General features: G+C 40.2%; 1 protein-coding gene across 8 annotated transcripts in view; it reads left to right on the plus strand.

Annotated features, from left to right (window-relative positions):
- The first annotated feature begins 11,168 nt into the window (after positions 1-11,168).
- TLL1 (tolloid like 1) overlaps positions 11,169-14,732 on the plus strand; it is a 261,648-nt gene continuing 258,084 nt past the window's right edge. For 4 of the 8 annotated variants that reach the window (XM_067036941.1, XM_067036946.1, XM_067036942.1 and 1 more), the window contains exon 1: positions 11,655-11,821. In XM_067036941.1, coding sequence (XP_066893042.1) covers positions 11,750-11,821 — 72 coding nt within the window. In that variant the 5' untranslated portion in view covers positions 11,655-11,749. Of the gene's footprint in view, positions 11,822-14,732 lie in introns of all 8 variants that reach the window. The other 4 variants (XM_067036944.1, XM_059065868.2, XM_067036943.1 and 1 more) reach the window with 3 other exon arrangements.

Here is a 14,732-nt window from a genome sequence, read left to right on the forward strand (position 1 = left end):
CCGCTCCGCGGCATGTGGGATCTTCCCGGACCGGGACACGAACCCGTGTGCCCTGCATCGTCAGGCGTACTCTCAACCACTGCGCCACCAGGGAAACCCCCCAAGAAAATATTTATTTGATCACAGAATCTTGCCCTTTTTTTTGAGGAAGGATTTTTTTTTTTTGATTGAACTCATGTTTCTTGGAACATTTTTAAATGTCATAGCACTAAGGAGGTATGAAGCACTTCAGTTTTTCTAAGTGAGGATAAATTTATAATTCCCAAAGCAACTATAGTCCTGAAATGTTGAAAAACTATATATGTGTTAAGTGTAAAACCCTTTTAAAATGTGTATTATTGGGGCTTCCCTGGTGGCGCAGTGGTTGAGAGTCCGCTTGCCAATGCAGGGGACATGGGTTCGTGCCCCCGTCTGGGAAGATCTCACATGCCGCGGAGCGGCTGGGCCCGTGAGCCATGGCCGCTGAGCCTGCGCGTCTGGAGCCTGTGCTCCGCAGCAGGAGAGGCCAGAACAGCGTGAGGCCCGCGCACCGCAAAAAAAAAAAGTGTATTATTTATACCAAACACCCTAATGTAAACAATGCATTAATATGTTCACCATTTTTATTTCTATTAACAATAGAAAGATTAAAATACAGAAAGTTATAAAATATATGTGAAATTTAAGAAAAAATAGAAGGTTATTACCCAAAGTAAAATGTAAAGAGAGAATGTTTTTCATAAATAAGGCCAAGTAAGATAAACAGGATTCAGACAGCACCAAAGGAAGCAGAAATATACTTGCTTTTTCGTCTTTCATTCTCCCTCATATTCTCTTTTAAGGCACAACACCGCCATGAACACTTCCCTCATTCTCTAAAGTGAAAGCTATCACTTTTCATAGAACATCTATAAGCTTTCATTTGTTCATCATATAAGGTATTTATCACATTTGATCAAGTTACTCCTGACATCCACCTTACTAAATTGTACATTCAGGGTAGTGACCATATGTCATTCATTTTTCTGTGCCTATGTTTTCCTGTTAATATATATTGATCTCAAATAACTAGGCATCATTATAAAAGTTATAGTTGTTACAACTAAATTTATCAGAATGCCAGTGCTGTGCTATGTGCTTTGAGAGTTGAGGCCATGATATTCTCATTCATACCGTATGTACTTATTTATGCATTTATATTTATGCATTGAAATATACTTAACTAATTATTTAATGTCTTAGTTTCAGGAACTAAACTAACTAAGCATAGTTGCTTTATAGGATTAATTAAAATATAGTAAAATTGTATCATTCTAAAATTTGAGCATATAAAATTTGCAAAAATAGTTGCTTAAAAATGTCAAATAACTGTCCAGTTTTATTTGTAATATATAGTCATTTTCTTTTTTTCTTTAATACTTAGCTTATATCATCATTGAACTTTTCACACTTTTCCTTTTATTTGTATGCATTTTAATTTTCTTTAGTGTGGTAACTGACTGCAATGAAATATCTAGAAAATTTTCTAAAAATATATTTTTAAAAATATTTTCACCCTCCCAAACTTGAATTAATACTGTGATCTGAAAAAAGAAAAAGTATTCTATGAGCCTTGGTGAGGTTCTTTTCTGTCTTTTTCTGTAGTTTCTATAGGGACTCGGACTGGATGAGGAAATTAATGTTGGCTAACAACTTCTGGGTCTCACTAGAGGTTGCCGGATGTCAAATAACTGACCAGCCAACAACGACATAGTTGCCAAATGTAGTCTGCATAAAGCATCCTTTTTGTACAATCTGGGTAATGCCCCACACAGCATGCCAATTAGAACACCATACTCTAAAACATATTAAGGCCAATTAGTGCCTAACTCCTGCACTGGTTCTGTCTTTGAAACTAGGAGCTTCAATGCTATGTGGCCTTTGAAGACCTGGCAGAAAAACAAGACCTGAAGGATTGGTATAACATTCTTTAGAGCAAATGCATCTATGTAGTTAAGATTATCTGGGCTTCCCTGGTGGCGCAGTGGTTGAGAATCCGCCTGCTAATGCAGGGGACACGGGTTCGTGCCCCGGTCCGGGAAGATCCCTCATGCCGCGGAGCGGCTGGGCCCGTGAGCCATGGCCGCTGTGCCTGCGCGTCCGGAGCCTGTGCTCTGCAACGGGAGAGGCCACAGCAGTGAGAGGCCCGTGTACCGCAAAAAAAAAAAAGATTATCTGATGACTTAGGTTATTATTATATTTTCCCTTTATGAAGTGCTAGACATATTTAATTAGCATCACAATCAATGTTATAAATTCAACTTTTACAAAATCAATAATTCTTTAAGAGTTTAGTCATGTTGCTAGAAAAGGATGTGACATCATCCTGTCCTTTACTCAACACACTTGAGTAGGTTCCACAGGCAAACATTCATCTGGTGATCTCAATTTTCAAATTTCATCATATACAGTATTTTCTGTATTAAAATTCTGATGTGGAGCTCATATTTTTGATTTTTTGCCCATCATATTAACTAGAACATTAATAAAACAAAATAATGCTTAAAATGTATACAAATATCTCACAACTATCAATCTTCAGGAGAAATTTTAAATGGAGAAATCATTCCAAAAACATACCCTGAAATGAGTGATATGGTTAAAGGATTAATCTTATGGAAAAATATATTATGACAATTGAGGAAAAACAGATTTCATCTTTGAAATTCAAAATTAGAAATTTAAAAATTAGAAATTCAAAAGCCACAGAAAATCTTTCAGATTAAAAAAATAATCACTTCAGCCTATAGTACTTGACATGTGAAAGAAACAACTAATTTTGCAATAAAATAAGTTCTATTGAGCTAAATGAAAATTTATCAGATTATTCACTTTACTATTTATTATTTTGGGAAATTATTTATTAAAAATAACTCAGATAACTGAGGTCAAAACAGTAAATATAGATTTAACTAGGGGCAAGTGAGTTTTGGGGGAGTAACAAGAATACAATTTAGTAATTGGTCTGCTCTGATATTGTTTTTTGTAAAGTTAAGATCATTAACTGAAACAAAAGATATGAAGAGCTTATTGTTTTATGATCATTTTATTATTCTTGGAGAGCATGTCCTGTGAACTGAGGCATTTATGTACTGGGTTATTAGAATAAAATGGCTAGTAAAAGATCCTACTACATATTGAATTAATTGCTCTACGAATTGTTTTACTGTCTTACTAGTAATTAAGAGCAAACAGCTCAGGTTCTCTGCATGTGACCTGATGAATTCAAAAGAGAAAGCCATAAACTTTGCACTGATTTTAAAGCCAAACACATGACATTTTCCATCTCTCATAGCAATTGTTATTAGAGAGTAAGAAAACAAAGGAGAACCAACTCACTTTTACAGGTTCAAGAAATGTTTAAAACTGTTGTTATTCATTTTGAAATTATTAAAGCATTTTCTTTCAAAAGGGTGCTGTATTTAGAAATTGGTCTTGCAATATAATTTAATTACTTTTTAGTTTGATGTTGGAACCCATATGAATGAAACTGTTTTTAATCCTTCTGAAGAAAAGTGAGAGAGAGAAAAAAAAGGTAGCAGCCCACTGCATTTCTGTTACCACCAGAGTACTTAACAGTGAGGATTTGGTACTAAGCACAGCCTTAAAAATGAACTGTGACCACAGTCACAGATGGTGTTTTTGGAGTAGTTATAATAATTTGGAAAACACTGGGTATAACCCTCTATCAAATACATGCTAACTAAAGTAGGAAAAGGAGGAAATTATGCAGAAATGTCAACACTTTTCCATGAGCAAAAAATGAGAGCACCATACCCATCTTCATCTGAAATAGCTAGATAACTGATGGTGAGGGGTGCTTTCAAAACCTTGTCTGAGTAATTATCTTTCGATAACCCAGCTCTCCTCAGTACCCCGGCAAAGCAATGTGAATATTCCAGTGCTCTACTGACCTGAAGATATCGGAATCCACTGGTCCAGCTGTGCTCTGCTCTGTTGACAGGATTTTTTTGTTTTTAGTTTTAGTTGTCAGACATAGAGTAAGTCTGAATAAAAACTTCCCTAGGAAGTGAGGAAGAGGAAAAAATGAAGGAAATTGTCCCCTCTGAGTTGTAGCCACTTCAGTATCTTAGGTTTTTAGAGTTGGTGTTGCTAGCCTTGAACAAACCGTGTTCACCTATTTTTAAGGACCATCAGTTAATGTTGTTAAAGTGCTTTGAAGATGAAAAGCAATAAATATACAAATAAACACACCTCAGATGCTTCATATTGATTGGGGGTTGGTTTTACAGTGCAAAACTATTGCTTCAGTGGTTGGAAAATCGATCCAGAGTGAGTTATCATGCCTGAAGCTGAAGGCCAAGGTCATTAATTATTGCCACCTGAGAGCCGCCCAGTGCAGCTTACAAAATAAATCTGGCCTGGCCCCAGAACCAGACCCAGAGCATGATGGAGAGTTTAGAAATACTCACAGAAAAACCAGTGTTCAAATGCAGCTGAAAATTGTGAATAGAGTTAAATAAGTTACAAAATAACTTGGTGATTTTACAATGCATCATAAAAGCTGATGTCAAACAAGTTTTAAATATATACCAACCAATTACCTAGCAACAGGTTTTCTAGTGTTACTCAAAGATGTTTGCTTTGATAAATCTAGGCTGTCAGAAATTTATTGTGAGAAGGTAAATTAATCAAGTTAGCTATGGGGTATTACTGCTACTTGGACATTTAGCTGCTTACAGGTAGGGACTAGAAAGGAGAGATAAAAGCCTGAAATCCCTGAGTGCTGTTATGAATATAGGCATTCTTCCTTTTCATTCTCCCTTCAGATTCTCTTTTTACCTCCGAAGGAATTATCTTGTATTTCCCAACCATTTTGTAAATACTTATTACAAGTTTCTTTTCAGGGTGTCTGATTTGATTGTGATCTCATGTATATTTTTTATTTGTGGGGGTGAGGAGGTGAGGACTTCATAGCCACAGAGCTCCTGTCAAACACCATGTTCCATGCTAAGTGATTTATATAACAGATATACGAGATAACCACAGGAGGTTTAAAGGTCAGAAAAATCAAGCTAAGACAGAATGTGTCCAAAGACATCTAATAAGGAGAACAAGGATTCAAGGACATTTTCTAATCCTAAGCTCTGCTTTTATATTAAATTGGTAGATTTTTAAAATTAATTTTCACTTTTATTCCAATGTTAAATGTTTCCAGTGATGGCCTATATTACTTGGATTGCTGAAATAGGCTCAACTCTATTTTTGTCAGTTAAAAAATTATTTTGCTCTAGTACATATGTACATGTAAAATATGTGTTTTATGGGATTCATGCATGGGGAAGACATGGTCTAGATGAGAACAATGACTTGGATGCAGGCAGAGTAGGCACTTCTGTCTAGAATATAATCTGTAGAGTCAGGAAGGAACGATGCAAAGTGAGGTTTCACCAGAGGCCAAAGGAAGAATGGGCTCTTATTGGGGCAAGAGGCTCTTGGCCACTCTTAGACATGCAGTTCCCCACTGCCCAACACTTGCCCACTGGATTAGCAGAACTGCAGGCCCTCAAAGAACAGCCAGCTGAAGGAGCCAGTGGAGGGTCAGAGGTTATGAAGTGACAGTAATATGTTCATGAATGACTCAGTCCTTCTAACTCTTACTCCTTATCTTCAAAAGAGCATAGGATCAGAAAAATGTTTGCAAGTGATCGACCTAGATAATGGGCCTTATGGAGTTTAGGTATTTCTTTCTCACAGGAGGCTGGTACTACTTCATCATTTTATTTTTAAATTAAGTTATTCTCATTGTATTGAAAGAATATAGTATGTTTCATGGAAAGCTTCAATGCCTGTTTTATAATCTTCATGAGAAAAGTAGAATGAAATGAAGTACAAATTTTGTTTGATAGGGAAATTGTGTAGTAAAAATTGGAAGACCTACCTTATTGCTCATAATATGAAAATATGAACACAAGACCATATTAGCTAAATCAAGGGGACAGAAAATGGCCAGATGAAAAACATTCTAGATGTCAGTCACAGAAGTAAATATACTTCTATAAATTGGGGAATTTATAAGCAACACCAGCAATGTCACCTAAATCTTTATTTCAATTGGATAGGTTTTGTATCAGTGGAATTTTTCAAATAAAACTGTCCTAGCTTTATTTAATTTGTAACCAGGTTTGTATGTGTGCTGAATTTCTTGTCTGACAGTGGAAAAGATCATAATGTACAGGTTTTCCCCATAGATCACTAGGAAAATGCCAATTAATAACAATAACCACCCTTTGTAACCACCCACTTATCCCTACTAGAAAGTACATTACACTTATAATCTTACTTAATTCTTAGTCCAACCCTATTAGGTATTTCATTCTTGCTTCAAAAGTCAGGAGAATGGAGCTAGGGAGGGAACTTGCCCAAGGCCAAACAGCTCCTCAGTGGCAAAGTCAGGCTTAGAACTCTGAGTTTTCTGCTAATGAAGTCTATGTTCTTCACCAGTCTATCCACTGCTTCTCTCCAGCATAACCTTGAATAAGTCACTCTGCCTTAGAGTTATACCATTTAGGTCAAAGCGAAGGAGAAGAAGGCTGTTTTCAAATAATGTGTTTTAGAAGAGGTGGAAATAGTTTGACTTTTTACAACTTATTTATGATGATAATAGCAAACAAATACCAAAAGTGCACTCTATAGTAGGAACTGTAAGTACATCACATATATTAACTAACAATCTTTATAACAACTCTGAAATACTATGGAATAATAAGATAACCCCTGTTTTATGGATGAAGAAGCTGAAGGCACATGAGATTTTAAAAGTGGGTCCAAAATTACCAAGCTATTAAGCAGAGAGCTGGAACTTGGATTGAGAGACTACTTCCAAGCGATACACTTGTACCTCCCTAGCTCAGTGCTCAGGGGACAACACTGAAGATTCAGTACAGACATACATTGAATACATACAGTTGAATACATATAGTGGACTCAAACCTATCAGTCTCACCAGGTGGGAAATGAGAGGACACCCCCGCTCCACCCCTTCTTACTCCATTCCATTCCCTCTACTTCTCTTTGGCAAAGCTGATGCCTGAAAAAAGAATACAATTGTTTCCAGATGCCGTTAGGCAATAATACATGGTTTCTGAACAAATAAGTCAGTGGAGCCATTCTTGAGACTTCTATAGCAAATAATGCTTAAATAAGAGAACAAACCAAAAGTGCTGACAGAAAATGCATGCAGCTTCTGTGCCTAAACATAGTCTTTCTGCATTGTGCTACTGGCAATGAGAATGGGTGATAAGTAGGTAGGAGAAGGAATAGACTGCACTACAGGTGCAATGAATTCAGTTCCTATGTCCCCCTACCTAACAGACAGCATCGGGTAGGGGGACATAGGAACTGAATTAAATCAGTGTTTATCAAACATCAGCTAACCATGGGCTGCCTATATGGTTGACCAAATATCATAAAGCTACTAACTTGTTTTTTAAGCTAAGCATCACTATAAGACATGCATATACAACTGCAAATTTGATTTTTTTCCTAACATACACACACATATGTAACTTTAAAAATTTTTTAAAGTTTATCACTATGTTACCCAAAATGATCTCATGTAGCATAAGTAGCATTTGGGACTCACTTAGAAATAAGTGTTATGTAGAATTGCTCAGAACAGAGAGAGAGCCTTAGAAGAAAGAAGGTAAAATAAAGCTTATGTGTGCTGTAGAGGGTCCCATGAGAATGGGGCAAAAGGGAGAGTTAAAAGGTCTGGAGTAGCTAAAAGACATAAAAACGAAGGGTGTCTCTGTCTTCCACAGCAAGGGCAAACTAGTAACAAGGGCAGTACAGCCAATCAGCAAGTACTAAGGAATGACCAGAGACTGTTAGGTCAGTAACCCCTGCTCAGACTAGAATCCACTGCAGAGAAGGAAGTCTCTTTTCTTTGTCTTCATTTCCTGGGGAGGTATGTGTGTCTTTTTCTAAACAAGCAAACACCTTCTGTAACACTTGTTATGAAACAAACATTGCCTCTCTTCACTTCTTCAGTCTGTCTACTTGCTACTAGGAAACAGAAATAAGGGACAGATTTTTGACTGAATGCAGTATCATTCTAATTATCAAGAGTTGGGAACATCCTGCAGTGGTGATGCATGAAATAATGTGATATAAAAAGTCATAGAATGTAAGATTTTTTAAAAAAGAAAAGAAACTGTGCGAGGTAAACACCATTGAGGTCCAGAGGCTCATCTTCTCATGTAAAAATATTTGACTAAGATGCATATAGATTCAGAAGAACAACAACATTAATACAGAGTAGAATTTCTTTAAAGCCTTGAAGTACTAGGTTGAACCTTATAAAATTGCCAATATTTGCTGTTTTGAACCAACAGATTAGACAATTTCATGGAGCCAAAATATATGCACACTACTTAGCTAGCAAGTTGACAGGGGTGAAAGCAATGGAGAGAGGGAACCACATTTTATTCCATATATATCTGAGTTATCTCTTTTTACGAGGAACATGAGTGGAATATATTCATGTATTACCCAGTTTCATAGCAAAAAACAATCACTACTAGCTAATAACAAATTGACTAGATTAGAAAATAGTTATTGTTATATATATATTGTCTACAAGGAGAGTTTATTTTAATTACTGTGATAGCAAACAAGATATACCAATTGGCATAGAGAGTACCTCTTGCTTCAGCTATCTTTGGTGGCTTCCTCCCTAGGATTGCTGGGGTCAATGCGGTTCTGCTGCAAGTGGCAATGGTAGTCAGAGGCAGCTGCTGCCAGCTAGAAGCCAAGGTTCCTTCAGCATGTCTTACTGAAGCAATCAGTCTCCTCTTTTATCTTCTAAGGGGACTGGATTTACATAGGGCACATATCTATGGCTATATTTGTATGACGGAACACTCAACTCCTTTCTCACATGCATATTTTTTTCTATGTTTTCTTTCAAATTCTTGCAAATTTATATTTTTCAAGGGCAGGGCAAAATCCATTTTTGTTTGCAATCGTACCAACTATAGAAATAAAGCTTAAAAGTAAGTATTTTATTATGATAAATTTAAACTTAATACATATTTAAAAATAATATTTAAAAATAAATCAGGGATTTGAGGCCTAGGATACCGTGATGTAAATAAGTATTCTCTGCAAGTATTTTAGCTACAAAGAAACATTTCTACATTTTGATTTGAGCCTCTACTATGTCAGTCATTCTAACTCTGGGTTACAAATCTATAAAATTGTAAAACTGAGCAATGATAAATTCTGTAAGGAAAATATAATAGGTAGATGTCCCTATATTGTAACATTATTTTCAGGACAAATGAATGAAACATACTTATTACTGCAAAATAAGTGATGTTTAGGCAAACTCCAGGTACAAACTCTTGCGAACTTACATATGATACAATAGCCTAAGAAAACGTTTGCAAGTCATTTAAGTTAACAAGGGACATTTTAAAGGTCTGGGGTAGGGAGTGGGGACACTGTCAGCAGCTCAAGAGGATCCTCTAAAAGAAAGATGTATTTCCTGGGCTTTCAAATAGGCTAGACAAAATACATTCTTGTTTAGAGGATGCACTAGAGGAATGCCACTATTAATTATGCAAACATGTTTTTGATGGGTAAAAGAATTTGAGAATGACTCAGCAAGAGATTTCAAAACCAAATACTTCTACCTTCTTATTGAACATGTTCTTTCCAGATCTGCTCTCTTTTCTATAACCTGTTTGAGATTTATGGAAGGGAGGCTCCATCACTTTAGTGGCTTCTGAGAAAGCCCCAGTTTTGCCAGGAACATGGAATCAGTCAGTTCTACCCCGCCCTCCCATCCTTTTACTCTTAGTTTAAGTTGGAAATAATTGATACCTCTTCAACTTTAGCCTCTAATTTTTCTTTAACAAACATAAAACCTAGTCAGATCCCCTAACCAAATACTGGGTCTACCTGTCAAAGGTGTGTGTGTGTGTGCGTGCGTGTGTGTGTGCGTGTGTGTATGTATGTATGTATGTATGTGCACATGCGTGTGGTTGCCTTCATGTTTCCCTCTAGATGATACTGTATGTTGATGGTAACTCAGAAAAGGGGGAGACATTTAGAAGTCAAATTAAGATGTAAAGGCAACAATATTTTTTACTAGTCACTGCTAAAATGACAGTTCAGGATTTAGTTGGAAAAGAGAAGGCTCCCAATCATGAATCCTTTAAATTTGGGGGAGGAGAAGTCCTCTCACCTATTTTGGAAACTACTTGCAGATGTAGGGAAACCTCTGAATTGCTCACAACAGGGGTTTTGCAGAGATTTCCTCTGATTTTTTTTTCCTCCCCAATTTCCCACAGCCTGTGTTTGTCCTGCGTCTGCTAGGCTGACATGTGGTTTACCTCGCTAATCCTGCTGCCAGGTTTTACACACTCTCCTCCGAAGTAAAACAACTGAAGCCAGAGGATACTGAGCAACTCTGGGCATGGGCGCCAGAGCTGTCACAGAAAATTTGCTTCCCAAGTGTTCCTTCCAACTTCCCTTCCTGAGCCCGCGTGAGCCACAGCGCAGCCCTTGGCGAGGTCTTCGCGTTTCCTGCTGCTGCAATCTGTAACTAGATTTTGGATTTTTTTTAAAACTGCAGTTCTGAGGATCTTAGTTCGTAGCACAACTTTGTTGGTTGGGGGACTTTGAAAGCAGTTTCCTTACCTCGGTCGCGGAGGCCCAGACACTTTTCCGTCCCTCCGGGCCGCACCGAGGCGAAGGCAGCAAAGGGGAGTCGCAAGCTCCTTGTGTATTGGGGGGAAGAGGAGGTTTGAGCCGAGTTGTCACCATCCCTAGCCCACCCCCGGTCTGGCGCTCTCGGTTGGCACGTACATCATCTATTAACTGCTGTTCCTGGACGCAGTGCATGATATATTCATTTTTATCTTTAGTAAATTATAAATGGAATTCTCGGCGCTCTCGTGTCTGTCTGCTCGTGTAGGGCTACCGAAAGGAGGCGGAGAGGAGGCTGTGGCCCGGATCCTGACCCTGATTGTATGAATAAGTAAGCAGGATGCAAGTGATTGGGTTAGATGCTGTGAAGATTTTTTTTTCTTTTCTTTTCTTTTCTTTTTTCTTTTTTTTTTTTAAGTTAGGTTAGGAAGAGGGTAAAAAGACAGCCGGGGGTGGCGGGGGGAGGCAAACAGTGCATCCCCAAATCCTCCCACTTTCGCCCTTCTCGCAGTCAGTTGCCGTGCTGCTTCTGCGGCTTTTAAGGTCTGGCGGCGAAGGGATGTCTGCCCCCCACCCGCGACCGCGGTCCCCACTTTCAGCTCAGACGCGCTGATGTGCAGACGGGTCTCGTCCTCCCAGAGCGGCGCCGGGTCTTGGGTGCGGGACACGCGCCGGGTCTGAGTCCGGGGACCTGGGAGCCTGAGCCCGGGAGCCTGAGCCTGGGACAGCCGAGCCGTTGAGCCGCAGGAAGGACGGCCGCGGGGAGGCAGCCTGGCCGCGCGCCCGCCCGGACCCGCTCCGTACCTGCCCCCGCCCGCCACCTCGCCCGCGCCGGGGGACAGGCCGCCCAGCCCTCTCTCGGCCCGACGGCGCCCCATGTCCCCAGACACCTGAGCGCCGGCCGCGCCGAGGAGCCTCCCACGGGGACAGCCACCGGTGCCCTTCCTCGCGAGGAAGATGGGGCTGGAGACGCTTTCCCTGGGGATGCTCGCGTGGCTCTTGGCCACGGGGGCTGTCCTCTGCGCGGAGCTGGGGGTCTGCGCCGGCCTCGACTATGACTACACTTTCGGTGGCAACGGAGAGGAAGAGGCGGAGGCGTTGGACTACAAGGATCCGTGCAAAGCCGGTGAGTGCCCTCTCGGGGCGAGACGGCGGGGGCGCGGCTGGCGCTGGGAGGGCGCTGGGTCTCACCTGTCTCCTTCCCACCCCCTCCCCACCCCAAGGGGCCGCGCCGCCTCCTTTGCCGCAGCTCTGCGCCGGCGGGACCGGGTGCCAAGCTCTGTCTCCGAGTTTGGGGACCTCCTGGAGTTCCTACACCCCACCCCCCACCCCCGCCCCGGCGCGGCGTGACGAGCCGCGGACGCAGCAGTCAGGACTCTGAGTCCAGCGCCCGCGGCCCGGCGCTTCTCCGGCGGCGCCGCCCTGGTGCCGGGCGCCCGCGATCCCGCGCTCGGGCGGGCGGACTTCGCGTCGGGACACCTTCGCCCCCTCTCGGCCAGGGTCCTGTGTGCGTCCCAGGCGACAAGGGGATGGAGACGTCCTCCAAAGCTCCCCCACTGAATGGATTCAGCGCATTTGCCCATTTCAAGAAATCTTAAAAACACTTCCAAGTTGCCGTCCCATTCAAACTCGTTTCTCGCCCCCACACCCTGTTTGCACCCTGAGACCTGCGGTGGGACCGAGACGCGCCGCCCGGCCTTTCTCCCGCCGCCTGAGGTCAGAGTCACACGCCCTGACCCCGGGCCCTGTTCCACTGAGTTGAGGCTGAGGTGAACCTGGGTCGGTGGACCCACCATTCACTTTGCGAGGAAAGTGATCACGAGGGTGCTGGGGCCGATTAGGTGAGTGTCTGTAAGCAGAAGGCAGGTTCTGCCGCATCTCAAGAGGAAGGGAGGGCAAAATCCCCAAAGTAGCTTTGCCGCTCCGATTCTGTGAGGATGGTCTTCATTCGATGTCTTCCTTTCCTTAGCTAGGTAAACCTCTTTTGACCTCTCTTGGGCCTGAAGTTAGGAAAGATGTACGCAAATGAAGGAAAATGCTGGAAATTCCCTTGTTAACTTGTACCTTTGATGGCACATTGTTCTGACAAGGAGGGTATGTTTGTGACAGGGAGCATATGTGTTCGCGTTATCAGATCTTTCTTGGTGCACTCTTACTGCGCGTACTTCTTCAAATCTTGGAGTAGCTTATCAGAAACACGTCAGTCTGGAATTCAGAATTCTGATTTAATTCAATTTTGCTTATAAGTTTCCTCATCACCTTTAACACTCAGTCTATCCCACCAGAAGTTTCCTAGGCCTTCCTTGATAGTTTAAAGGACAAGAACCCTTTCTGCTGTGGTTGGGCAGCCAGAACTCAGTATACAACTCCCTAAACCTACTTTTTATTGAAAAATTTGTTTTGAATAATGTTTGCAACTGGGTGAAAACTGAGGGTTTTAGGAAAGGTAGAAATGAAGTATATTATTTCTAAAGATTGTCTATGAAAACACCTATTCTGATGCTCTATTGTGTGAAAGATTCAACCGGTTACCAATGTAAGAAAATCAGGGCTTATCTATACATTGATCTGATTTCAGGAAAATAAATGTAGTTTTCTATACACATTAAAGTAAAAGCTTATGCTTTAAAAAATCATTAACTTCAAATATGCATATATTTTAAGAAGTATCAAAAGTTAGCTAATTCATTTTCAGAAGTTATGTTGTTTCAGGCTTAACATTAGAAAATGTATAGAAGAAGGTTCTGTGAACATGTGCGTTTTTCTATTTAAGAGTGTTTGCAATTTTACAATTTAGTTGTACCATGTATATTGAAACACACCTCAAGCATAAATGTCTATTTTCCTCAGCACATAAACATCCAGGCAAGATAAAAACAACAACAACAACCACCTTAAGAGTATTTACTTTTATTTTTTCTTTACTACTGGTTTATTTTTGAATAGAGCTGTTGAGGATAAAACAGCAATAAAACCAAATTTGAATGGATTATTATTCTAATTTTATTTCTTCCCAATTTTTGCATACAAGAGGCAAACCTGTACATGTGTGTAATGAAAGAGATATAAGAATGGCCCAAGTGGAAGACTGAGAAGTATGGCCAAAATCTGAGATCACTTTTAAATGATCAACCCTGCTTTTTTAACTTAGTGAAATGGAAGGCTTTAATTTACCATCTTGGCTAAAGAGTAGCAAAATCTTAGTCCTTCTTTTTGGCACTGTATAAGACAAATAAAAGTAATAACAGGGAAAAATTAAATAGTACATTGAAATCCCAAACAAGAGTCAAAAACAGGTCACTAAAATAAGAAAGATGAAGACAGATATGTGCAAGATAGCCAAAAAGCAAGAAGGGGTGCTCTCCAGACTCCAGGATACCTTTGATCTGACCTTCCCCAAGAGCAGAGTGGAGGGCATGGCCCACTGAATAAAGTGTCCTTTTCTAACAGGGGTCCTAACGTTCCTGAAACTATATGGTGGCTTGATGTCATAGTGACTAGCATAGCTTTATGGTTTCAAAGCACTTTGAGTACATTATTTCAGCTCAATGCACAGCCCAAATAGTGGAATTTGTTAATGTTACCATTACCCAGATAGGAAAACAGTTGCTCCATGAGGTCAAACCCATTTGTTAATGTTACTCAGAACTTGATTCCAAGTCTCCTTGCTCAAAGTCGGCTTGTATTAAACAATTACACTGTATTCTTAGCTGGCTTTTTGGAGGCCTTCCTTGAAATGCAAACAACAGAAATTTGTCTAGGTTTATCTGAGTCTAAACTAATAGAAGTGCAGTTACTTTCATTAACTGATATGAATGAAATGACTAAGAACATAATTTTATCTTTTCTAAATACAGTGTGAATATAAAGTCCTTGAGGACAGAGATCATAACTGATTTTTAATGTTTATCACAGGGATGGATTAACATTGTTAGATATCTGGAAAGTTCTCAGTACCTTTTCATATCTATAGACTATTAATATTGATCTTCATCCCTCATCTATATCTCATTCTAAACAAGATCAAATGTTACCCA

This window comes from Kogia breviceps, chromosome 6, assembly GCF_026419965.1.
Source record: "Kogia breviceps isolate mKogBre1 chromosome 6, mKogBre1 haplotype 1, whole genome shotgun sequence".
Lineage (NCBI taxonomy): Eukaryota > Metazoa > Chordata > Mammalia > Artiodactyla > Physeteridae > Kogia > Kogia breviceps.